The 27401-nt window shown below is 47.0% G+C and overlaps 1 protein-coding gene across 1 annotated transcript in view; it reads right to left on the reverse strand.

The window, feature by feature from the left end:
* The window catches only part of PIGT (phosphatidylinositol glycan anchor biosynthesis class T), a 324961-nt gene that overhangs the window by 65447 nt on the left and 232113 nt on the right, over window positions 1–27401 (reverse strand). Inside the window, exons 9-10 of the mRNA XM_069652141.1 lie at window positions 12724–12924; window positions 12423–12588 (exon numbers count right to left, since the gene is read on the reverse strand). Coding sequence (XP_069508242.1) covers window positions 12423–12588; window positions 12724–12924 — 367 coding nt within the window. The remainder of the gene's footprint in view (window positions 1–12422; window positions 12589–12723; window positions 12925–27401) is intronic.

Raw genomic sequence — 27401 nt, forward strand, 5'->3', positions numbered from 1 at the left:
CTCACTAGTGGATAGTGGTACCCCTGCTCTTTTCCTTGTATTAGTAACTACGAGGGAGTCCGGAATAGAATGGCCTCTGATGTACAACGGGTCAGAGGGCGAAGGGCTGAAGAGCTTTTCTATCCGAGGGTTGACCCCTCTGACTAAGGCAGGATTGGAAAGGGAAGGAGTTATTCTTCTCTTTATAGAAGTCAGGAGCGGAATAGACTAACAGGGGCTTTTTCTTTAATAACTTTCTCTACAAAGTCTATGTCAGGAAGAGTCTCCCCTGTGTATTTCAAAATGCGCTGCTGCCTTGCGCAATAGTGCATTAAGTGAAGGTTGGTCATCTATGGGAGAGGTGTTTCCAATAGGTGAATCCTTGGGAGGAGAAGGGTGAAAGACATCAGGGTCTGAGTGCACAGATGGGGATTGCCAAGGCTGCGAGGTAGCTGTATCTTCTTCGAAAGCTCCTGCACTAGTGTAAGGATCTTCTTCAAAACCCTCTTCCTCATGTTCTTCCTCTCCACCCAAACACTCCTCATCTTCCTGGAGGTATTGCTCCTCTTCCTTGAGGTCATATACGTCTGTAGAAGGGGGAAACAGCCTAGGAATTTTGACCCTAGGGTCATCCTGGGGCCATTCTCTTAGTCTTTTGGGTGTGGGTGGCTTTTGGTTTCCCAAAAACCTTTCCATTTTCTCCATACAAGAATGGAGTCTTTCAAGGGTCTCATGGGGGACCCCTGAATAGTCTAGAGGGGGGAAATCAGTGTTTTCACCTTCAAAACGCTTAGAACGCTCCCACAACGTCGAAGAAAGGTTTCCGTCGCCATCTGAAAAGCCCTCCGGTAGTTCCGAAGTGCCTTTAGATGAAAGGGACAGTTCCTGGCCACTCTTATGCTTTTTCAGCGTTTCTATAGCTTTTTGTGCGGTATTCGACGTTTGTTTCGTCGTCCGCTTACGTGTGTCTTCGGAAACAATTCTCGCCAGGCTCTCGACAACGAGTTTGTCAGTAGAGGACTCTGGTGTCGACGTTGCCTGCGTTACGCGTTTTTCCTCGACGGCCGCTCTATGGAGCGTTACGTCGGATGATTCTCGGGGTAGCGCCCGTGTTTGATGAAAGCCCAATCGCTGGTCGCGACTGCGTTTGCGGGTGGGGCTTGAGACCCTTACGGTCTGAGATAGACGCCGGAGTGCCCTGCGTCCCCTTCGGCGCTGATGGATCCTTCGTCTTCGATGAAGAAGAGCCGTGGGTTGTGTGCTTAGGCCTATGGGGTCTGTGTGCGTCCGTCGCCGGGGTGTTCATCCCCATGAGCAGGGCGTGAGCCGAGCCCGCCGGGGACGGAAGTCGAGGAGCGCAAGCGCTCCTTCTGGGGGTTAATGACTTCCGTAACGGACGTCGAGTTATCACCCTCCTCGTCACTTTCTGTAACAGCGGCGGCGGGTGAGGAAACTGACTTCGACATAGCGTAGTCCGCCCACCTCTTAACTTTGCGTTCTTTAAGAGTTCTTGGTTTCAAGAGCTTACAGGCCGCACAGCTGTCCTCCTTATGATCGAGGGGCAAGCAACGATTACAGAGCTTGTGTTTGTCGTTCCAAGTGTATTTGCCCCTACAGCGTGGGCAAAACCTAAAAGGTGTCCTCTCCATAGCTGAGGCAATAATAACTGGTGATAACAACCCCAAGGGAAAGATAGGGGAGAAAGAAAGACATTCTCAAAGAGAAGATAAAAGTTTGAACCCCCACTCTCCCTACTGTATGTTGGCCGGTGAGGCCAGGCCACGTGTTCGGCAGCGCCGAAGGATCTCCTCCGTCTCTTCCTCTCCGTCGAAAACTTGCTCGGCGGAGAAACAGCTTCACAGCTAACGTCGAGGGGAGGGATCTTTAACAATATAATAAGTATAATTAAGGACCGAGGTCCGATAGTAAGTATTTGCAATGTCTCTCTAGGAGCTCCGCGTAAGGAGACCAGAAGCTGGGCGGAAAAAAACAATCTGAGGGACCTCGACGCGTGAGGGATTATGGGTACAACGCATGTCACTATAGGGATAGTGTTACAGACACGCCTTGTCGGCGTCACCTTTTCGACTACGAAAAACAAAATGCAATACTCCGCAGTGACCACTAGATGTCGGACCTATGCACAGCATGTGATTCTAAGCAGATTAACAAACATCAGAAATGTTTATTCAGACAATATAATCCATTAACTAAAATACAAATAAATATAAACCTTATCAATATGACAACCGTTATAAAAATACACAACATTGAGATACATAAGATACCACATAAAACGCCCAATACTATAACCAGATCTAATTATGTTGCTGCATTCCTTCTGCAAAATTCTATAAAAAAGTAACTTAATAAAACGTATGACATCTGATAAATGTTTTTATTATTACTGCACATAAAAATCATCATTGCCTCTGCACATGTTCTTATATTATTTCTGTTAGGCATGATTGTATGCAGTACCCTGTGGGACTCACCAGCCTTGTCCTCTTGGCAATTGTTAACCCAACCTTTGGTATAAGTCTGTACTACACAAGTTTACAGAGTGACTGAGCAGCCAGGCTGATCTCAAGAGGAGTCAGTGTGAGCTGTAGGGCCGCAACAGAGTTTCACAGTGACAAGTATCTAAATAGCACTTACACTCAAGGTATCTTGATTAAATAATTATTAATTTAAACAGTCAGTTGAATAAGACTTCTTTAGAAGGGAGCAAATGGGTTATACTTATATATACACTTCAGAAATACACACTTTCAATAAATCAGTAGATAGCCTTCTGGGATGGCACACAAGACACTTCCTACACACTGAGGTGACTTCAATAACTAGGATACTGTGATATTGACGTATCACTGGTACATTTAGAGCAATACTGAGTTTGGTGTCCAAAGGAAAAGATTAGGGGAGGAAGCAATGGTTAACAAGTTTCTCAAACAGGTAAGCACTTTAGAACCCCCAATGCAATGTAGATTAACCCTTTCCCAGCTATACAAGTAAAGAATGTATGACTTTAGGAGGGACAGATCAAAACACAGTCGGAGGTTAGAAGAGTCATCAGAGAGCCAGGACAGCCAATGTCAATTGAACAAAGTCTAGGGGAGCTGAGGCACTTCTTGAAGGCAAGTAAAAAGTCCTACACAATGTTATAGAGAGCTTTGTATAAAAATAAATGGCTGTTGTGCCACAAACTGGGAGGTTTGTGAGGGGCAAAGCTGCAAGCAACTCTGCAAAAGGCAGCAAATGCAAGTCTCAACTGAGAGCAAGCAAGCTACACAAGTGGTAAGTACCCCTTAGTTCGCAGTACTTTAGGTCTGGAGAAATTGTTCCAGCTGGCTTCTGTTCCTGTAGTCGTATGGAAGATCCCGTTGTTCCTGGGTCTCAGTCGTGGGGACAAATGGGAGGACGTCTGGGGACTCCTGCACTACGATTCGAAGGTCGGCAGCAGCAAAGGGCAAAGTTCAGATCAGCGGCACTTCACGGTTTCAGCTTCTCGCAAATAGCACCACTGCAGTGCTTTGACATCTTGTGGGCTTTCCTTGTGTCTGGGGTCAAGCACTCTGAGGTGGCTCAGGCTTGGTCAGCCCTGCCTCGAGGGAGTCCGGAGGATCTTCCGGTATCTCGGATACAGCTTAAAAATGATGCACTCTATTCTGCTGTTCCTCTCTCTGGCACTCGGTTCCTGCAGTAGCAATGGAAGTACAGCCAGCAACAAGAGGATTTCCAGATGAGTTAGTCTTGTGGTTGATTGGTCCCACCAATCCAAGGGGAGAAGTCATCCCTTGCAGGGCTTCTCTAGTCGAGGCGAATTCGGAACTTCAGCACTGCAGCAGGGCTTCACCGGGCAAACCAATGGTTCAGGAGTTGCAGCAAGCATCTCTTCCAAGTTCTTCTCTGGATTCCTTCGTCCAGTGGTCGACTGCCTTCTGTCTGAGGAGGCTCGACACTCCCCCTCGGAACCAATTACTGGCCCAGCGGGCAACAGAACCGAACTCACCCGTGTTGCTCCTCTGAACGAACTAACTACCGGCTCAGGCCCCTCAAGATCAATCTCCCAGGCTGCTCTTCTGTCTTCCTAAACGGTGGGGAACCACTCTCACGCAGCTGGAGACGGAGCCCCACCCTCTCCTGCGGAGGAAGGCCAAACGTCTTCAACCTGGATTTTACCGATTAAAGGAAGAGGCACGCCATGCCTCCATCGAAGCTGTTGCACCGGTCCGGCCGAGTGCCCCGTTGGTCGAAGGCTGGTCTGGAAATCTTGTTATTGTTTGGGGGTCGGAGGAGGGAGGGAGTCCCTTCGGATGGGGGGGTCCGCTGTATGAAGACACCAAAAAATCCAAATCATCCAACCTCTGGGGAAGACTGAGCTGAACTACCCTGGGTCCAAGGGATGGGTTCATTAAATAAGTCTCTCCTCATCACGACTTGGAATGTTCAGGGTCTCAACGCGCCAAAAAAACAGAAGGCGGTATAACACAGACTGGACCAACTTGTAAGCGATCTAGTCTTCCTCCAGGAAACTCACCTTATCGGAGAAGATGAAGCATGGATCCGCTTCCGACGCTACCCGAAATGTTACTTGGCCTCAGCCAAACAGGAAAAAAAGAGGGGTTGCAATCCTGCTAAGCCAAGACCTGCCACTAACCCGGATTACCGTCAGAAGAGACCCTGAAGGGAGATACCTGCTCCTAAAAGGCCTCCTAGTCGAACAGCCAATCACCCTAGTAGCACTCTACGGTCCAAACAAAGACCAAGGCCAATTTCTCTGCAACCTCCTTCCTACTGTCACCGCCTGCTCCTCTGGGCACTTACTAATCGGAGGAGACTTTAACCTCCCTCCAGATCCCAACATGGATAAGACGCTCCCAGCCTCCAGGGAAGACTTCAGCAGATCCCTGGCCATGGTCGAATTCCTCCGGGAAACCGAAACGATTGACATCTGGAGACTGCGCAATCAGGGAGAAAGAGACTATACCTTCTTCTCACATGTCCACAATGGGTACTCGCGGATCGATTTCTTACTAGTCGCTAGCTCCATTACACCCTGCGTGGAAGCAACTCATATTGGGCACATTGCTATCTCAGACCACGCACCGGTCACGATGACTCTGCTCCTCCACGGAGCCCCAGAACCCACTCAACGGCAATGGAAATTACAGGACCACATCTTGGCCGACATAGCGGCTAGCTCCGACCTCACCAAAGCGATCCAAAACTATTTCGTTGAGAACACAACCCCAGACTCCTCAACGGCAACAGTGTGGGACGCCATGAAACCGGTGATCCGAGGGGGGGCAATGGATGCCTCAGGCAGGCTCAGGCGGCAAAACCTGTTGAAGCAGCGAAAACTGGAGGAGCGGCTAGTCGAATTGGAAAACAAGCTTAAACATCGCTACACAAAAACAATGAACTGCGAACTAAAAAAAGCAAAGAGAACTGGAGATGCACCTGGCAGACCGGGCTGCCAGAACCTTAACCTACACGAAACAATTTTACTATCTCAATAGCAACAAAGCGAACAGGCTCCTAGCCCACAAATTGAAAAAGCTCCAAACCAGGAACTTCATCCAAGCCCTGCTGGATAAAAACGGCTCCCTACACCACCTAGACCTGGAAAAGCTCGAGATAATGACCCAACACCACCAGGAAATCATGGCGGGACCCCAAAGCCGCAACCTACCCACCTGGTGTCCGACCTGGCGGGCCCAATATCGGCGGAAGAAGTCAGCAAAACAATCCGCCAGCTGACGAATACCACACCTAGGCCCGATGGGCTGACCACGAAATTCTATAAGAAGTTTGCCCACCTGCTGGCACCCCACCTGGCAAGTCTATACAACTCGTTCCACAACTCCATCCATGAACGAATCCTTAACTGTGCTAATCCCGAAACCTGGGAAAGACAGCACACAGTGCGCATCATACAGGCCCATATCCCTCCTAAACAACGACAAAATCCTGGCGAACAGGCTGGCCCCGCTCCTCACAGAAATCATCCACCCGAATCAGGCAGGCTTCATCCCAGGGCGGGGAACTATAGACAACATCCGTAGAACCGTAAACATCATAGACTCAGCAAACAGGATGGGCTCGAAGATGACAGTCCTCTCCCTGGATGCGCACAAGGCTTTCGACATGTTGGGCTGGGGTACCTGAAGGAAGTCCTAGGACATTTCGGCTTCGGCCCAAACTTCACAAAGTGGGTCCTTGCCATCTACCAAAATCCCCACACGGGCTGCGACTGAACAGAGTCAAATCCGACCGAATCAAAATAACCAGAAGCACAAGGCAGGGATGCCCACTTTCCCCCCTCATCTTTGCCCTCTCAATGGAGCCTTTCGCGGACAGGATCCGCCTGAACCCATCAATACATGGGCTTAGGGTCAAGGAGTCATCATACAAAATAGCACTGTATGCGGACGACTTGCTGCTCACGCTCACCCGAACCACGGAATCCATAAGAGCACTTTGGCAGTCCCTCGAGGAATTCCGCGCAGCTTCGGGGTTCACAGTAAACATCCGCAAATCTGCTGCCATGGGCATCAATATCCCAAAGACGACTAAAACACTGCTGGAAGCCGAGCTCCAGATCCCCTGGGCAAAAAGCAACATCAACTACCTGGGAGTCCAGCTCCCCAACAAAACCAAGAAGCTGTACAAGCCAAACTTCCTGGCACTCTTCAGAGAATTAAAAAAAAGACATCGGATGCTGGAGAGCCCAGGAGATCTCGTAGTTCGGGCGGATCACAGCGGTAAAAATGAACCTAACCCCACGGCTACTATATTTTGCTCAGGCACTGCCAGTGGCGATCGGGGAGAAGGCTCTGCGTAAGCTGCAAGGGGAGGTGCTGAGCCTCCTATGGGAAGGAAAAGTCAAGAATCCCAGAACGCATCATGCTCCGGAGTGCTGCCCTGGGAGGGCTGGGGGTCCCGGATGTGGCGAGGTACTGCTTAGCGGCCCAGCTGGCCCCTGCCTTCTCCTGGAAGCTTCAGACCAACCGCCCCCGGTGGCTGCAGCTTGAAGAAGATTGGGTAAAACCCCGATTGAATGGCTGCCCCACATCAATGAACCCAAGGGACCCCCAAATGAGGGTCCACTACCATCAACCAGAAATACTGTAGCCAGCTGGAGGAAAGCAGCCCGCCGGTGGAGATGCAGGAGCGCAATGGGCCCCCTTACCCCAGTCTGGGACAACCCTGACTTTTCCCCTGGAATTGCACCAAACCAATTCGCGGAGTGAAGAGCCGGGGGCCTGGAGACCTTAGCAAACTTCTACGAGAATGGTTGCCCATTAAACTTCGAGGAGTGCAAAGCAAAGTTCAAAATCTCGGAAACCGAAAGGTTCAGATACACACAACTAAGGCACTGGATGTCGAACGAGCAAGTCAGGGAGCATGGCAGCAGAGAACTTTCGGCACTAGAGCTACCCTGTCAGAAAGCCTCCCGAAAGGGAAAATCTCCACCCTGTACAAAATTCTGGACAGGACTGACCCCTCGATAAAAGAGCCCTACATGCTTAAATGGGAAGAAGACATCGGCAGACCGATCGAACCTGAGGAATGACAGCACATCTGGACCTGCGCACAAAAGAGCTCGAAGTGCGTGACCAACAAAGAAAGCGCGTTTAAAGTTGGCTATAGATGGTACCGCACCCCCGAAATTCTAAACAAATGCAACGCTGCCATCCCTGCCCAGTGCTGGAGGGGATGCCCGGACCGGGGAACCTTGTTCCATCTCCTTTGGACTTGCCCGAAAGCCACCCAGTTCTGGGAAAAGATCCTGGATCAGATTAAGGGAATTACCGGACTTTCCATACCCTGGGACCCAGGAATCGTGCTGCTAGGGGGGATTGGAGACGGCCAGTTCCCCCTGACAGGCGCCCTGTCGGATCTCTGCTCCCACCTCCTTACAGCCGCAAAAATTTCTATCGCCAGACTCTGGAAACACCCGGAAGGCCAGTCTACGCAAATGTGGCTGTCCAAATGCTGGGACATTGTGGCAGCCGAGAAAGTCACGGCTGTTAGACTCGGCAATAAGCCTAAATTTGAACGTACCTGGGCCCCCTTCCTAGACTTCGCGCAGCAGTTCCCCGGCCTGGCGAGGCAGCCCCCGACGCTGTGCTGGATGGAATCCCAGGACTGAAAAGTGGGGAATCGAATCGCAGGTCGAGACGTGGTACAGTCCCCTGAACACCCACTAGTCACCATAGACTATATAGTCTGGGGACACGAGCCCAGCAGAGCCGCCACAGAAGGAACCCAACCCACACCCAGCTACATAGAAACTTTTGAAAACTGGATCCTTCCCCATTGCGGAATGAAGCAGACCCCCCCCCCCCCCGTTACTCCTGGACGACACCGTCCCCCCCTCCCCCAGTTATTTTGAACTTTAACGCTGACGAACTCTCATGATCGATGATATCTCAGCTATGTTTCTTGTTCTTTTCTGTTGTCTTTTTTCTCTTAAAATATTATAACAAATGTAACCTCAAGCAATGCTTGCACTGCGTACCGCTTGTTATGCCAAAACAATAAAAACAATGTTGAGAAAAAAAAATAGATTTCGCTTTTATGCAGGTTTCTCCCATTCATTCGCAGACTAGCTGTCGCTCACAGCAGGGTGGCTGTCCTCCAAGGATAGCCACCCGGCCAATCACCTTTGAGTGCATTCCTGTAACCAAGGAAACCAATGAGAGGGAGTTTCGGGCACCTCCCTTGCTTCCTGCCCTGCCAGACATGCTGGAGCCAGAGGCGGGCTTCAGCAGTGTACCCCGCCAAAGATAAAACAAAGGGACCAAACCTGGTTTGGCGCGCAGAGTAAATCTCAAGGAGGACCTTTACAACAAGGAATGGCGAAAGACGACGACCGGGCCATTTTGACAAAACTAACACCCATGGGTGCTATATTGCAGCTGCAATTCCAGCATGCGGTAAAAACACGCAATGGTAGGAAAAGGTAAACCACTGCCACCATGACAAAGTAGACAAAAGGGATACTAAGTAACCCCTTCAGCATGATATAGAAGATAGTGTATGCTGTGTCTACAAAGTTACAAAAGGTAAGTAAAGTCAATTTCACTTTACTGCACAAGGAAACAATAGTTTAACCAAGAGAAGGTATTTAAACCTTTGGGAAATCTGAAAGACTTCCCTGTGACACTGCACTGAATGTGCAGTGTGTCACAATGTAAAAAGATGATGCCTATGGAGTTTGGCAGACTCCAAAACCAAAATAAACAGTGTCCAAATCAAAGAAAAATACGAGAGAGTGGGAAAAAGGTATCACTCTCTCCAGGATGAAAATTAAAAGTCCTAAAGCCCAGCAAAAGAGCTGGGCTGATCTAAGGTAGAAGGGAATTAGCACGTTTATGCGCATTCTCCCTAAAAATTGCTAATAAAACATGGTCTAATCCATTGTTTTATAAGTTTGTTAAAAACCTACACACCATTAGAAAATGCATTAAATCCTGGTATTGCCAACCATCATTGACAGATATTCTCAAGAACCAGCCAAGTTGCCCTTGCTCCAAGTAGTAAACTATTTAAATGAGCCAGCAGCATATATCTGCGGTGCTCAGCAGAAATACGTTTTACTAACCAAGTCACAGTCTTGGAGCACATAGGTATGGGTAAATAACATTTTAGCGACGGTACCTTTGTACTTCTTGCACCAAATGTAGCCATTTCCATCTCTACGGCTCTTTGTTTAAAATAAGACTTATGTTGGTACTCTGTCAAAGAAACCAGAAATTCCACATTCTGCAAGTTCCAACGGATCATTAAAATACACCCTCTATTGTACCAACTGTGTATCATTACTTATTTGGCTACACAAATCCCTTGATGCCGCCATAAGATTCCCATTCATGAGGGAAGTCACCTGTAGCTTAAGAAAAAGACTCCAAAAACCTTTGCTCAGCAAGAAAAGTAGTACTGATCAAACCCAATTCAGGTCTTAATGCATCAGCAGGTGTGCTGGCTGGGAGTGTTAAAAACCTTTGCATCCCTGAGTTTTGATACCCCTCTAGACACCCTCCTGTTGAGGCACCCCCAATGTCTGCCCCACACACAACTACTGAGACCATCTTGGACTTCATAATATGCAGGCATTAGTCTAAGCGTTTACCACCATATTGGTGGTAAAAACTAATAAGCCCACTTAAGGCCACAATTGATTTCTTCACTGGGTGTTTTACATGATGTTGCCACGTGCCACAATTTGTGAAGAGCAAACCTAAATATCTAAATTAATCAACAACCTCCAATTTCTTGTTGGCAAGATGCCAATTAAATTTTTTCTTGCCTCTACCAAACAGCAGAACTTTCGTTTTCAGTAAATTCAGCTCCAAACCATTCGACTGAAAATAGACATTGGCATCATTTAAAGAAAGTGTTAATCCCCTAGCAGTTAACTATCAAAACAGTGTCATCGGCATACAACAATGTGCTGATTTTAACACCATCTAATGCAGGGGGAATCAACCTTGATTTTTCTTATGAGGGTTAAAATTGCATAAAAACAAAGAAAATAAAAGTTGCACTAGGGGACAACCTTGCTTTATTCCTCAATTAGTGGAATATTTATAATTCGTGTCACACCTGACCATTGCCGATTTATCGGTATATAAACACCTGATTAAATACAGCAACTCCTGAGGAACCCCTAATCTGTTTAACTTGTCCCATAAAAGTCCTTGACAGATGGAGGCAAACGCTTTGGAGAGATCTAAAAAGGCAGTACACAAAAAATATTTTCTCAGTTTGGTGTATTTTTCAGCCAATGAGTTTTATTTAAAACATTAAATCATGGAAAAACCTTTATGAAATCCAGCCTGGGAATCTGGTAAAAGCACTTTTCTAAAGCCCATTCATCCAATTGCTTCCCTTGACAACCAACAAAAATCTTATTTGATACATCAGTTAACGAAATTGGTCGATAACAATGTAGGTCAGTCGTATTGCCTTTTTTTTCTTAAACACAGGAACTAGAAGACTCCCCCTCTGCCCCCCGCCCCAAGAGAGCGGGCATCATTGACTAAATTAAAAACATGATATAAAACCGGTGTCAACCATTTGCTCTGCTCCCGGTATATTTCTGGAATAATTACGTCAGGGCCGGCTGCCTTACCTCTTAAGGGTCCTCAATTGAGATCTAATTTCTGCCCCCGAAAATAACTCATTTCCACCCCTTCTACAAAAAGCACTTCCAATTACCTCATTTAAAATCCCTGAACCCGAATCATGGAGAATATGTTTAAAATGCTGGATCCAATGTTCTGGCTCAATGAGTCAACCATCCCACTCATTGCTGGCCTCAAACCACCCAGTAACAACCAACCATTTTTTAGGTTGATTTTCCCTAACTGTTCTGTCCAGAAGCTCCCACTGCACTTCAACAAATTGCCATTTCTTATATTTAAAAACGTATATATATTTTTTTTTAGAAGAATGGAGTTGACCCGCAGAGGTGATCGGTTTTTGTACAGCTTGATGTAATGCCCATTTAAATTGCCTGCATTCAGCGTCAAATCAAGGAGAATCTAGCTTTGTAAGGCACCAGTTATTCTCGCAGCATGCAATATGGAGGATGGGGTGTATTGGGGTGGGGAGCCTTTGATAAATATGACACTGCAGTATTTCAAAATGCCCGATCACCTCCCAGGGTTCCTGGGATCCCAAAAGCCTCTCAGATTATGCTAATAGTATTGTCCTGAAAAAACACCCTCATATCATTATTTGGGATTCACTGCAAGGGAAGGAACTGAATCAACTCCTGACTGGGATTTCTTTTACTTCTAGAAGAGGGACATAACTGCCATTCGATAACCAATGGATTGTGATTGCTCTCCATACAGTGAAATATTTTGAAACTTAATTTGATCAATGGAAAAGCAATCCACCAAACAATCTGTTATTTTCCTTATTCCAGCCTTATATTTTGTATTTGGTGTGATGTCACCCATACACCTTCCATTCAACTCGACAGATATTTATCCATAAATTAGCCCATAAGCAGTCCCAAGGCCTATCAACTGTCCCTCACACCTTCTTGGGATTCTGTATACTTGCTCCAGCTTACACTTCTTGTACTAAGCCCTTGATCGGTCCCAGCTTTGCATTAAAATCTCTGATCAATATCACGTTTTCTAAGACTCTGGCCTGTAATTTACTAGGTAGACATATTGGACATGGACAGAGATGTTGCGTTTTTATTAATCATACATGAAAATCCAATGATGGCGAAATTTGATTTCAACAGATATGAAATCTATATATTATTTTTATAGATTTATGATCTATAAAGAAAAAAAAGCAGGCCACATATGCTTACCTGAGCAACCCTAAAGTTTAATGTAAGGTAAGTATTTTTAGTACATTCCCTACTCCATACGGAAAACCGTGCAGCTGTGCACAGCAAGATTTGTTACCTTATGTAGAAGCCATGGTTTGGGTCAGGGGGGTACTCGGTCCATTTTAGCAGTGCTCTTTCAAACTGAATGGTGATCTTTGTAGCAGAGCTCGCTGGCAGCTGGATAAGCATCTCCAAAAGATGGGGCTGCTGTCTGTCCTTTGCAGGCTGGTAGTGGATATAGCCTGAAAGCATAAAAAGGGATATGACAGACACATAAGCCAGATTAGGACTACACATAGTAAAGCAAGTCACAAAATCCAAAGGGGAGACAAAAACACACACAAACGTGAGATAAAGGCTGCAGCGTAACGTCTTACTTGGCTTGTTGTCCTTCCCTTTGGTAGTAATGGTCAAGGTGTGGATGTACAGTCTAAGGTACCATGGCACAGTCTCCACAAGCATCACTGGGAAAGCACGCTTTGGGTGGTTGTTGTAAATCACAGTATTAAGTTCTCCGGTCTGAAGTCCATATCCACTCACATATCTCTCTGCATGAAGAATGGGCGGCTGGGGATCAACTAAGAAAACATGCCAGGGTTGTATTTTTATTGATATTGGTACTCTTTCAAATGATGCCTAAAAACGAACAAGCTTTGGCAAAGCTTAAGGTTTTGGCTTTTACAGTTCATTGCATTTTACAATTGCAGACAATTTGTGTTGGCCTCATAAAAGACAGGCCCAGCTCAGAACATGCAAGCTGAAGGACAGGTGATCACTTTACTATAATGTGAGCCGCTAGCATTTGCTGGCTGAGTAAATGTTTCTAAAATTCTCAATTGGCAGTTGAGACAAAGCCTGCAGTTTACACAGCATGCTACTAAGCCCATAAAATGCTTTAGATCTCTGTAGCTTCCAGCATGGCATCGTCAAAAGTGTTAAAATACATTAACGCCACCTGTAAAGGATGTCCAAAATAATGAGGTAAACCCTGGCCCTGTTTAATATGGAGCCAAAAGGTAGGTCGTCATTGTTAGGAGAGTTTTCCTAAGGTCCTACTGGTAGTAAGACTTTAGTAAGCTGTGCCAGTGGTTTGACGATCTCCAACTCTTAGTATTAGTCTGTACTAACTAAGGACCTTGGTAGAGTGGCGGCACAGTCAGGCTCATTTTAAGAGGAAGATGTGAGCTTTAGGTAAGTACACTGAACCTTGGTTAGACATGCACAGGCATATTAATGCACTTGAATTAGTAGAAATGTCAGGCCGAGAATGCTTATTATTGTATATAATTCTGAAATTTCATGGCCTTATGAATGATTGTATCCTATGCTTCCCCTCCCGTCTTGGAGCACTTTGAAGCACTCGTACATTTCTAATTCGTATGGAATTATATACACACACCAGACTCACTTTAAATACTTTAGACGTGTATTCTAGAACGCTTTGGAATACTTGTGAATACACTTCAAGGGACACTTTCACTTTTGTGTTTGTTCGTGGTTAAAATTGTAGCAACTTTAGAAAGGGAAAAGACAATGTTATCGTATTATCGGTTACTACGCACACCTGCGATTTGTAATCGTTTACATAGTAATAGATTAACTCTGCAAACACATAGTAATGTCACTTTAAGGGAGGAAAATGGTTAGTTAGTGCAACATTAGCCTGGTTCAAGGTTCTAGAGAGTGTTTCGTCGCACAGCAAGTCTTTTAAGTCCAAAAATGCAACCCTAGCTAAAGGCAGTTCGGAACGGGCTCAAAGTCTTGACAAGCAGCAGAATACAAAGAGTTCCAGAGAATTTCATCCAGTCTCTATTGTTTATAGAAGCAGCAAGTTAACTACCAAGGAAGACCTGTAAAAAGGACTCGAAAGGGACACAAGCATCAGCTTGAGTCGGAGGTAAGAGGGGTTACCCTGGACACCACTAGGTGCACTCCAATGCTCTGGAGCGACTTCTTTGAATCAGGTAAGCAATAACCTTTTCCCCCCCCACAGTACCTTAGGTTAGAAGAAAATGTTTATGCTGGATGCACTGCGATGTTGCAGCTCTGGACCTGACCTCAGGATTCTTTAATCAGATGGCTGAAGCCAGGACAATGGACAGGATCTCAGCAGCAGCCTCGAGGGAGGACCTGTGGCATGACTCAGAAACTTCTTGGTTGAAACTGCGGTTTTGGTGACTTTTTTGCAGCACCAACAAAGGACACGGATCGTCCGGTCAAGCTTAGCTTCCTGCTGTCTCGCATTTTGGTGTGGGGGTCTGGGCGAGTTGGAATAGATCTCTGGAGTGTCCTTACGGGTTCAGCAGAGATTTGGACGGATTTGCCCTTTCCACAATGATACACTCGAAATGGGCAGCAGGTCTCTTGTGATTGTGTTTCCGCATTTCTGGAAACTCCTTGGATCTCGGGAGATGGCTCAATTCAAAGTTAGCCTTGGGACCGGTTGTTAGGGAGAATTCTCAGAAACATGCTAATTCCCTTCTATTTTAGAGACCCCCAGCTCTTTTGCTGGACTTTAGGACTTCATTTCTAACCTGGAGAGAGCGAGTCCTTTTTCCTCACCCAGTCAGGCATTTTTATTGTGATTTTGACTGTTTCTTTTAACTTTGGAGCCTGACAAACTCCATAGACATCTTTACATTGTGACACACAGCACCTTCAGTGCAGTGGCACAGGGAAGTCTCAGATTTCCCAAAGGTTTAAATACTTTCTCTTGGTGAAACTAATGTCTACAAGAGCAGTAAAGTGAAATTGACTTTACTTACATTTTGTAACTTTCTAGACCCAACACACACTATCTTACCATAGGGTGCGGAAGGGGTTACTTAAAATCCCATTTGTCTAGTTTCTCATGTAACATTTGTGTTACCCTTTCTACAATTAATGGCTGGTGGCAGTAGTTTACTTTTTACTACCATTGTGTGTTTTTACCAGGGACTGCGTTCGCATCTGCAGTAAGGCACCCATGGGTGCCCATTTCGTCAAAATGGTCCCGGTCTTTCTTGTTGGAAAGGTCCTTCTTGAGATTCACTCTGCGTGCCAAACCAGGTTTGGCCTCTTTGTTTGATTTGTCTTTGGCGGTATTAATGAGTGAAGCCCACCTCCGGCTCCAGTATGTCTGGCAGGGGCAGGAAGTGAGGGAGGTGCCTGAAACTCATTGTGCCTAACCCCTTGGTTACAGGAATGCACCCAAAGGTGATTGGTCAGCTAGCTGTGCGACAAGGACAGCCACCCTGCTCTGTGATTGACAGCTAGGCTGGAATGAATGGGAGAATCTTGCATTAAAAAAAAAGGAGAGGCTTTTTGGTTTGGAAGGCAGTGTCGACCACTGGACGAAGGAATCCAACGAGGAACTTGGAAGAGACGCCTGCTACAACTCCTGGACCGTTGGGTTGCCCGGTGAAGCCCTGCTGATGTGCTGCAGCTCCAAATTTGCATCGACTAGAGAAGATTTGCAAGGACGAGTTGGTGGGACCAATCAACTCCAAAGTAAGCCCATCTGGACAGCCTCTCAAAGCTGGTTGCATTTCCACTGCAGATGCTGCTGTAACCGAAGAGCCAGGGAGAGAAACACCAGATTGTGTGCGTTGCTTTTAAGTCGGACCCAAGCGCTAGGTTTATCCTCCGGACTTCCCTGTTGCAGGACTGACCAAGCCTGAGCCACCTCAACAGAGTGCTGGACCCCAGAAGCAAGGACAATCTGAAGTGGTATCCAAGAACCGCAGTATTGCCATTTGCTGTCAGACGAGAGGAGCTGAAACGCCAAAAGACAGCTGAATTGAAGTTTGCCTGTCCTCCCTCTTTTCCCCACAACTGAGGTATAGGAACAACAGGATCTGCAGAGCTGCACAGGAACAGAAGCCAGCTGGAACAATTTCTTCTAACCAGAGGTACTGTACAGTCTAAGAGCACTTACCTCTTGTGTGTAGCCTTGCTTGCTCTCAGTTGAGACCCGTGTTGGTTACCTTGTAGAGTTACTAAAGCTTTGCCCCTCACAAGCCTCCCAGCTTGTGGCCCTTCAAGTGTTCTATTTTTCTAAAAACATTTCAACAAACATTGTGCAAGACTTTTTTGCCTATCTGCAAAGAAGATCTCCAGCTCCAATTGACATTGTGCAATTAACATTGGCTGTCCTGGCTCCCTGAGTGACTCTTCTTACCTTTGACTCTATTTTATCCGTTCCTCCAGTTTGTCTACGCAACCGTTGAGGTTACAGATTGATGCCTGGATGTCTGTCCGAATCGCTTTGATTTCTTGGAATATATCCTTTATGTCATCTCTGGTCAAGGCAGGCGCCAGCGTACTTCCTCCTACGGCTATCTTATTTTGGTTATGTCGGGCTCCTCCTTGGCTGCCTCCAGAGCCTCTCCGAATCTGCTGAAGTGACAAGACACCCACCAGGGTAGCACTTCCATGTCCAGGAGGCCTCCCGAGACTTCTCCAGTGTGCCCGTGGAAGACCATCAACAAGACTCAGAACACCAAAGACCTCTGCAGGGTACTGCGTAGCCACACCTCAGGTACAATAGGGCACGTGTTCCTCCCCTCACCTCCTTCCAAGCATGCACTCCGCTGTTCGCCCTAGGCTGCACTATTCTGGGTGTTGCTGGGGGGGGAGGGTGGTCTGTGTCCCGTCGACTCAGTCTCCCACTGGTGAGTCACTCCTGTTTCAAGGGTTGCGCACCCTACCAATTCTGGACCTCCACCCAGCACTCTGGCGGGGTAATGCCGCCCCGGACCCCAACCTGGCAATCTGGCTGTGCTTGGCTGTCTCGAGCTACCCTCACATTCCTAGTGATGGCATCTCCACCCTGCACCACAGGGCCAGTGTGCTCCCAGGTCCGGAGCCCCGGTCTGAGGCTTCTCAGTTACCCCCAAGATGTTTTGATAAGGAGGTTTCACCACCCCTGGCCGTCTCAAGCCCAACCGCTCTGGCCTTCAATTCCTATCCAGGCTGCCTCCCTGCTGCTCTTCTGGCCTCAGACAGTCAATCAGCCAGGGAGGGAAGGAGGGCCGATATCCTTCCAGCTCCCGGTCATGCCGATCTGAGCTGCTTCACGGTTTCGGCTCCTTACGTGGACAGAATCTCTCAGATACTTCCTCCCGCCTTCCTCACCTGGCAAATCTCCAGACCAGCTGCCCCTGGGGGGGATAGGGGGGGGCGCCTCCTTCGCGCCACAGGGGTGGAGAGAGCCGCTTCTCGGAGTCTGGTCCCTCAATCCGTGCCACAGGCGCTTTGTTCCGCCTCAGTATCCCACACCAACACCACAGCAAGGGTGCAGCGGGATGACGCATCAAGAAGCCTGCACAGGCAGATGGCGCTAGCCACCTGTCAGCTCGCACCCCCCACCACCAACAGGAGAGGGCTCTGAAGTCCTCTATGGCAAACCTGTGGGTCCTGCCTCCCACCTCTTGGAAATGTCACTGCAGCCTCAGTGTTCAATACACCAAATTCCACCCGGCGCAGCAAGTCCACACCAGAGTCCCCTTCCTGGTTCTTGGGGGACAAAGGATATTGTGCTCTGGCTCAATCTTTACCAGGGGGAGAACCACAATCACGGATTTGACGGCGTGTGGCAGAGCTGCTGGTTTACGCAGGCATTTCAGACCATGCCCCCTGGTGGTCTCCCCGGCCATTTCTCCTTCTACTAGCCCCCACCTAAACTCCATCCAGTCCTTTAACAAGACTAGTAAAGGCTCACTTTTCACTGCCAGATTCTCCACAAACTTGGAATAAAATTAAATTAGTTCTAAAAATGATTTTAGTTGGAAGGAGACAACTATTACAATAGCGTCCACCATTTCTGGACGTGGTACCATTACCTCCTGTGGAGATTATGTCCCAAACAAGAAACGTTGTGTACTTTAAACTGGTACTTTGCTAATTTAACTGTCAATCCCACCTTTTCCAATCTCCGTAAAACTTCATACTCCTTGGCTTCATGTTCGTTTTCACTCTTTGCCCCAATTAGGATATCGTCTTGGAAATACTGCACACCGGGTACATCCCTGAACAAATCTTCCATAACTCTGGAATACTGCGGATGCCGATGCTAATCCAAACAGCATCCTTTTAAACTGGAAAACGCCCATCAGGGTGATAAATGTGGTTAAGGGATGTGATGAGGGCTGTAGTTCTACTTGGTAAAATGCAGACAAGAGATCCAGAGTACTATATCATTTGGCCTGCCCCATGGTCATGAGCATCTCATTGGTCTTGGGTAGTGGGTGTCTATTTACTCAAATTGACTTGTGCAGGCCTCGGGTCAAAACAATCTAATCCTCCCATCGGGACACTAAGTTACAACAATTGGGAATAACCTCTTGCTGCCCTCAATAGGCTCAATGACGCCCTTCTCACATAACCCTCGTAATTCATCTCTAACCTTCTCACTCACACTCAAGGGACGATTCCTTACTTAGTGTACACAAGGTCTGGCATGAAATGACAATTCAATCTTGTGGCAATATCCCTTCAATTTCCCAATGCCATGCCCAAACACACTTTAATCTTGAACTCATATTCTTGATGAACTTTTCCGACCTGTTCTCCCCCACCAATCTCACTTGATGTTCCTTGCTGGGATGAAATTCAATACCCAACTTGTTTGTTTTATTCACTTTTTATGTGCACCAGACCCGTGAGTAGCAGGGCGCAGCAGTAAGAGGATACAAGGCTTACAAGGTTACAGATACACACTATACAAAATACGCAATGCAAAATACACAATGTACAGAGAAAAGGCTTACATAGTTACAAAGTATACAATATATACAGTTTGGCTGTATTCATGGTTGCACAGGCAAAGATGTGCAGTTATGCAGGTAACGTGTTGCAGATTTTAGCAGGAGAGTTGAGCAGGTGGGTAACAGATGTAGGTTCAGCGTAGGTCAGGATAGGAGTCTAGGGGTCAGTGGAGAAGAAGTGTTTGATGGCGTTTTTTCTGAAGTGAGGGTAGGATTGGTCTGCTCTTATGCCCAGTGGCAATGAGTTCCATAGTTTGGCGGCTTTCACTGGGGAGCTATTGCCACCAATTGTGGTGAGCCTGTATTTAGGCATGGCCCGGCAGTTGGTGTTGCCAGCTCTGGTAGGTCGGAGGGAGATTCTTCTGTGAAGTTTGTCTGGGAGGTAACTGGGGCCGCGTTGTTAAGCGCTTTGCGAGTCAGAGATAGCGTCTTAAGCTGGATTTTGTTCCGAGTAGATAGCCATTTATGATGACGTCTAATGGATGAGATATGGGTTCTTTTGTTTATGCCAAGTGCTGCTCTCAAGGCATTGTTTTGTAGTGTTTGGTGCCTCCGGATGGTGGTTTTATTAACGCTACTGTATAGTGCATTACAATAGTCAATTCTGGATAGTATTAAGGCTCTGGCCAGGATCAGGCAGCTGTCGTTGGAGAGGAATGGCTTGGCAGCTCTTATCAGCTTGCATGTGTAGGCCGTGGTAGAGGCCAGGGATTTTACCTGTTTGTCAAAGGACAATCTGGAGTCTAGGTAGAAGCCAAGGGTTTTTACTTCCTTGGCGACTTTGATGGTATTGACGTCGATATTGAATGAGGAGAATTCCTGGCCTCGTTTTTTGAGGTTGGCGTGTGTACCCAGGATTAACAACTCTGTCTTATCGTTCATGCATAGGCCATGAGTAGCCATCCAGGCCTGGATGAAAAGATATACCCTGTTCACCAACTCGGTGTCCTTAATGTGATCCCCAGAAAGCAGGAGGAGAATCTGTGTGTCATCTGCATAATTAGTGTAGATGACACCTAGATGGTCCAGATCGTCGAACAAGGGCTTGGTGAAAATGTTGTATAGTGTTGGAGAGACACACGAACCCTGGGGAACTCCGCATAGGATAGGGGTGGGGTGTGCAGCTGCCGACGGGGAGAAAACTCAGTTCTCCCGCTCAGGAAGGATTCAATCCATCTGATGGCCTCACCGGAGAAGTGGGCAGCAGAGTCAAGGTGTCTGCAGAGGACCCTATGATCCACTAAGTCAACTGCAGCTGAGAGATCAAGTAGGAGCTGGGGTACTGTCCTCCCTTTGTCTCTCAGCTCATCGATTTGGGATTTTAAAACAATTAGGGCGGTTTCTGTACCGTATAGCGGGCAGAAGCCAGATTGTCGGTCTCCTAGAAGTCTATGCCGTTCTAGGTGTTTCTGAATTTGGTTGTAGGCAGCTTTATCCAGTATTTTAAGTAAAAATGGTACTGTGGTGATGGGACGGTAATTGGTGGGGATAAGAGGGTCTAGTGTCCGTTTCTTGAGGAGAGGGAGCACCCAAGACTGTTTTAGGTTGGCAGGGATGGAGCCTGAGGCAAAGGATGCATTGATCAGTTTGGTGATGAAGGGAGAAAGTTATCTGGCCGCATCTTTTATTAATTGCGCTGGGCAGATGTCACCTTTGCAGTTGGTGGGCTTCAGTGAGAGGATATTTTTTTCTACTTCCAGTATAGTCATTTTGGTAAAGTGGAATATATTGTTAGGTGCCGTTGGTGTACCACTAGGCAGGGTTTATTTTGGCGGATTTTGTAGGTTCAACTTTTTTTTTTGCTGTATTTTGTTTTGGAGCATATTAATTTTGTTGGTTAGTGCGTGTTGGATGTCTTATCCTTGGTGCAGATATTGGGTATGGCTATGGGTGACTAGAGTTCTTTTAGAATAGCGAATAGTTCTTTCATGCTGGAATTGGATTTGGCAATGCGCTCGTCATAAGAGTTACGTTTTGCTTGGCAAACTTCATTCTTATAGTGTGAGGAGATAGAGGTTAATTTGTTTTTATTTTCAAAAGAGGGGCAGAGTCTTCAGTTGGTTTCACTTTTTCTTTTCAGGAGGGGTAGATCTCCAAGTTGTGGCGTGAACCATTTATTTAAATGGGCTTTTGGTTTGCTAGGTCTGAGTTTGAGGGGGGCTATTTTGTCCAAGGTGGAAAGCATTATGTTGTTAAATTCATGGACTAGGCTACTAGGATCTAGATTTTCTGGTAATGCGTTGAGAGTTGGAAGGACTGCAGGGATGACTTTGTCCACCGTGATGCTTTTTTTAAATTTCTGGTTAGACATGGTGGTTCTAGTAGGGGGTTTGTAAGGCTGGGTCTGATCGTGGATAAATGAAAGGATACCAGCGAGTGGTCTGTCCAGGAAAGAGGCGTGATGGAACAGATGGTAGCTGTACAATTATGATCCGCTAACCAGTCTAGTGTTCTCCCCTTCACGTGGGTGGGTTTATTAACTTTTTGAGTTAAGCCGAGTGCATTGATGATGTTGGCTATATCTGTGGCATTTTTATCCATCGGGTCATTAAAGCCCAAGTTGAAATCCCCTAGTAGGAGTAGTTGAGAGGACGGTTTGAGGTGGTTAGTGAGTATGTTGTGCAGATCCTCCTCGAAGGTGCTGAGAGGACCCGGCGGTCTGTAAATAAGGTGAATGGTGAGTGATTGTGTATTGTTTATCTGGAATTTAGCCTTTAGAGAGAGGCACTTTTTGCCACATCCTCGTGCGCCATCACGGTCTTGTCTGACTATGGTGTAGCCATCTGGGGTGGCTAACATAAGTGACGGCCCTGCCGCGTTATGTAGCCATGTCGCAGTGATTGCAAGATTACCTTCTGCGATATCGAGGGCGTGGGTGACAAGCGATCTCACATTGAGAAGTGCGCCATGTAGGCAAGAGTCCTGGGTTGCAACTTTAACCTGGATGTGTTTGGCTGTGATATTGGCAGTTAGTTTACGCTTATGATTGTGGGTTTGAGAGGTGTTGGTGTTCGGCAGTGTGGGTGCGATGTCGATCGGGCTAGGTTTTGGCATGTGATAGTTGGTTTTCTGGTTGGTGGGTGGTAGAGACCTTCTCAAAGGTTCATATAGTTTGGTTAATGTGGCGTGGAGTCTCATGTTTCTATTGGACGTGACACATGGTAGAGAAGTGTAGGTTGCTGTCCCTAGGGCATTGTGATGTGACGATTGTAGGGGGATGGCATTAGGTCTTGTGCCTTGCCTTGATGACGCCACCCCAGCAAACAATCCCCTTTACTAGCCACCTAAATCTCAACTCTTGTTGTCCTGTCCCCATAGGCAATATCGCCCCACACAAATCTGATGTCTATTTTCCCGCCACAGTATGCGCGTGGCCTTATGTCAGTATTATGCAGCACATTACCTTTCTCACCCAAAATCTCTTTATTTTGCAAAATAATGGTGTAAGGAGACCCTGAGTCGGCAAGAGCATTCAAGGTACATCCTGCCAAATTGATTTCCACTTCGAGGGGGACATATTCACCTTCATCATCGTATTCAATCACTCCCACGATATTGACAATCTTATTTGACCACTCTCCCTTTTCCTCCCCCACAAACTGCACGTCTGTCCCCTTCTAGGGATGATTTGTTCAATCTACATAGCCTTATAAAATGCCCCATGATTCCATAACATCTACATTTGACCCTCACAGCTGGACATTCTTTCGCGTTCATGGCATGTTTTCTGAACCACATGTGGTACATTGCCCCTTGCGGTTGTCGCATGCACTAGTATTGTTACTACTGGTATTAGAGGTCCACCCCCCTCCATGGTTACCCCTCCCAGACTTGTATGCTTTTTTTCATGGCACATACCGATGTTTCCCCTGCCCCACTAGAGTTTTCACCTGCCTTCTCTACAATGGCCTCTACCAACTCCTCATTACCTTTTGAATTTACCTCCTTAAAGGCACATGCTAGTTTATTCCATTCCTTTGGCGATTGTCAATGCTTCGATCAAGGGTGGATTCTTTGCCTGCCACAACCATTCCTGTATTTTAGTGTTTGATGTATGTAACATTAACGGGTCACCAATATACTCCTCATTCCCAGTGAACTCGCATGATGACAATAATAGCCTGCAGTTCACCACAAAGGATTCCGCAGCTTCCCCCAAACCCCACTTCCTTGAGAAAAACGTGTACCTTTCCAACACAATATTGGTTTGATTTCCTTACGAGAACTAATATGGCTACCCAAATCAGAGTTGAGGGAGAGAGAGATTGCCGACACTGGGCTGGGAGATCTGGCACAAAGCATGCCGGTCCATGGGTGGCCCGGCCGTGCTCCACGCAGGCGCCACTCGTGGCGCTATGCAGAGAAGACGTCCAACTCAGGAGAATGATCCGGAAATATTGGGAGCCAGTGGGCCTAGCCACCCTGGGGGACATCTGGTTGGAGGGGGAGGCCATAGATTTCCAAACAATAGACGGAATCGGGGTGCAGCTAGGACAGCACATCACATAACAGAATAGTCAAAAAAGTGAAAGAAACATGGTCTGAAATTGTGCTGTCGGAGCTACCGGATATGGCCTTCGAAACAATGTACATCTTGGGGGGCGGGGGGGGGCATGAAATATCTAGGATATATGAACTGGCTATGTCAAGAGTCGGAAAAGAGCTGCTCAAACTAAGGCGGGATTGTGAGGAGGGGTCAGGAGAAACCATATAACACGGGCAATGGGAGAGGTCCCAGAGATACCACAAGAAGGTGTCTAGAAATGCCAGGTTAAAACAAATCCAACTATACATGTCACTCAGAGCATATATGACCCCCCCCATATGATAGCGAATTTTGGAAATACAGAGGTACAAAAAAGCCCTAAGTGTGGAGAGGAGAGAGCCGGGATGATCCACATGTTCTGGGCATGCCCAGAGGTTGGGAAGTTTTGGGGGGGAAATCAAACTCAAGTTGTCCGAGAAGGATTAAATTAGACAGAATCCATATGGGCATGCAAGCTAGGGCGATTTACCAGGCCACGTCATTTGAAACATGTATGCAAACTCCAAGACTTGGCATATATCCTGGGCAAGAGGAGAATCGCCATGAGCTGGAAAGCCGCTTACAGACCTAGGGTGGAGAGGTGGTGGGAGGACCTCCTTAAATGGGCAGACACGGAGACAATGGCATGATACGAGCCGGCTAGCAAAGGGGAGGGTGAGGAAGTGGGACCACTGATGGAACGGAGACAAATTATAGTCTTACTGCATGGGTGCACCCAAAGTGACCTCAGTGACGAGGACCCACTCGAGAATCATGTGGGGGACAGACCCTGAGCAACAGAAACCAGAGGTACAGGGGGGAGTGCTCGAGTTTATGGGGGAGCGAGGGGGTGAAGACATTATAGACAAACTTGTAATGCATACTGTGATACACATGTAACTGTAAATGTCAGGCGTGTAAGTTGTATGTTTGTGGAAATTAATAAAACATTTTAAAAATATATATTGATTTGATTTCCAAACTGTACCTCTGCCCCTCTCCACTTCCCCATCATCTACCACCTCTGGAAGTTATTTGATAATCCTCACTGCTTCTGCACCCAGACAACACAAGGGTAGAACGTTTCCACTCATCAGAATACTTATCATCGCCTGATGCCACAAAGTCAAATTTTTATAAATCTCTTCCTATGAGATTGGAGCTTCTCACCAGGTGTTGCTAAAACTTGGGTGTGGCTCCAAGTTCTGCATGGTGCTCACTATTGAGATCTGCCACTTGCCCCAACAATCAGACAGGAGTATGTCCCACTGTCGCTTACGGATGGAGTAGGGACAGTCAGAGTACCACAGGTAGTGGTAGAGTTGATTCCAAGGTGTGTCACAATATGAGATCCGCTGGCTGCCCCCCAATCTTGAAACAGGAGTATATCCCACTGCCGGATGGAGTTGTCAAAGTCCCCACCGAGTGCCACCAGAAATACTGCTCAGCCCAATTGGTGAAGGATGTCTTCCTTGACACACAGGGTGTAATTTCAATAACTGGTGATTGAGTGTACAGATACTATGCCAGTTGGAACAGTAAAGCTGAAGGCGAGCTCCCTGCCACAGATCTCGCACACCCTGCAATCTGAAGGGTGTAAGGTTATATCAATATGTTGTTTAATACCTTTATTCAGCATGAGCCATATCGGTACAGACAACAAAATATTTACAGTGCCCAATAAACAAAATACTTAATAAAAGAAAGACCTCATTAAAACAATCGTAATTATCAGATCAAAATCCACAGGAAGCAACATTTCCTTTCTGTATCCAGCGCCAAAATGGCCCTTACATTCGTGGGGCTGATCCCCCAAAGCTAGATTAACCATTCAAAATGCCTGGGTATAATTGATAGGGCAGTAGTACCCTTAAATGGCTACATGGTGGCACAAGCGTAAGTTCAGACTGGAAGTATTATTGAAAGTTCCCATGTGCCATTAAATTCTCCAGAAATCCCCTTTCACGTAGTTAACATGCGTCTCAAAGATAACTGTCGCACATCTGATCCTGCACGCCATATACGCTTATCTGTGGAGCACTGTTGATGTCTGCCACATGTGCCGGTAAGAGGTTACATTTTCACCACACAACTCGTGTTCGATCGCTGCCTCAACAATATCCCGCGGTGAGGTTCCCGCATGAGATAATTCTCTGCGACTGGGGTTAAATTAAACTTGACATGCATTACTCACCGTAATAGCATTTCTGATTATTTTATCTGCTTAGATTCACATGCTGTGCATATAGTTCGACATCTAGTGATACATTGCACAGTACTGCATCTTTCTTTTGAAGATCGAAAGTGGACATAGACATGGGCGTGACTAACACTATACCTAAAGTGACGTGCAGCTTACCCAAAATCCCTCACGCGTCTAGGTCCCTCTGGTTGTGTTTTTTCTGCCATGAGGCAGTCTTATAATCTGCATGAGCAAGTACAGAAGAGAGTAGGTGCTGGAGGTCCATGTTATGTAATGTTACCTTACTTGGCATTTATATAGCGCTCTATATATCATTGGTATGAACTCCAAGTGCTGGTAGGTTGAGCACCCTCGGGAACCGTAGTTCTGGTCAGTAAAGAGATAGAATCGTAGGGTGCGTGGGTGCACCAGATATGTGAGCAGCTGATGTAATTGCCGGGTAGTAGCTGCATCCTAGTGATCGGTGTGGTGCTGGAGGTATCAGTTGTAAGTGTGCAGTCTGGTCGGTGGACACCTAGACTGGGCTCTGGCTGCATTAGGCCTGAAGGACGCATTTGTGAGCAACTAGGACGGAATGTGCTCGGCTAGCTGCGTTTTATTAGGGTGAGGTGTTCATGTGGTCATATTCGTATGTGAACAGCTAGGCTGAATTAATCAGGGGTATAGCTGTGTTCTAGTTGAATGATGGTGTAGAAAAGAGGGTAAGCGTAGTGATGTGATATGATGGTTATCTTTAGAGAGCCCGAGACCAGGCATGTGAACAGGATGGCAGGGAACAGAGCGACAAGGACACCTCCAGACAGGGCTGGGATTACAGCAACAGGGGAGTGGGGGTGATACGGATATACAGCAACACGGGAACAGGAGGACAGGGTACACCGTGATCTACATTCGTATTTCCATCCAGATGCGATTCACGCTAATAATCTCTGTTGCATCCACTCTATGTGGGGAGTCCGGGCCCTGCACATCAGTCATGCTACTGTATGATTGGCAGGTAAGAGGGGAGAAGGAAGAGGTCAAGAGAAAGGTCTTGAGGATTTTTCAGAACTTCAGGAGGTCCTGCTCAAGATGCAAGGGGAGATGAGGTTATTCCACAGAAGAGAGCCCCCTGAAGAAAGCGATCGACCACCAGATTTCTGTTTAGCAAACCGCTTCGGAATCCAGGTGTCTAGAAGGGGAGTATTTGGCCAGGAAGAGTTGAAGATACAGTGGACCCCGGCCCCAGATAGCCTTGTGGATGATAGAGGGATTTTAATTTAATTCATGCTTAGACTGGGAGTCACTGAAGGCTTTGTAGGGCATGAGAGATGCGGTCCCTGGGCTTGAGGCCAGGGATAAGTCTTGATGCTCTATTTTGGGATAGCTGGAGGGGTCGCTGAGTGGACCAAGGAAGAGGCTTGCAACAGTCTAGCCTGGGGAGAACCAGAGCACAGGTAATGGAGTCTCTGGGGGAAGGTGAGGAAGGGTAGAGTTCCTTTGAGAAGGAAAAGCTGAAAATGGGACTTCTTGACAATGTCCTGAATGTGAGGGAGGAAGGAGAGGGAGGATTTTGAAGATGACTCCGAGATGCTTGGCTTC

The sequence above is a fragment of the Ambystoma mexicanum genome, chromosome 3p, assembly GCF_040938575.1.
Source record: "Ambystoma mexicanum isolate Mex_15411 chromosome 3p, UKY_AmexF1_1, whole genome shotgun sequence".
Classification (NCBI taxonomy): Eukaryota; Metazoa; Chordata; class Amphibia; order Caudata; family Ambystomatidae; genus Ambystoma; species Ambystoma mexicanum.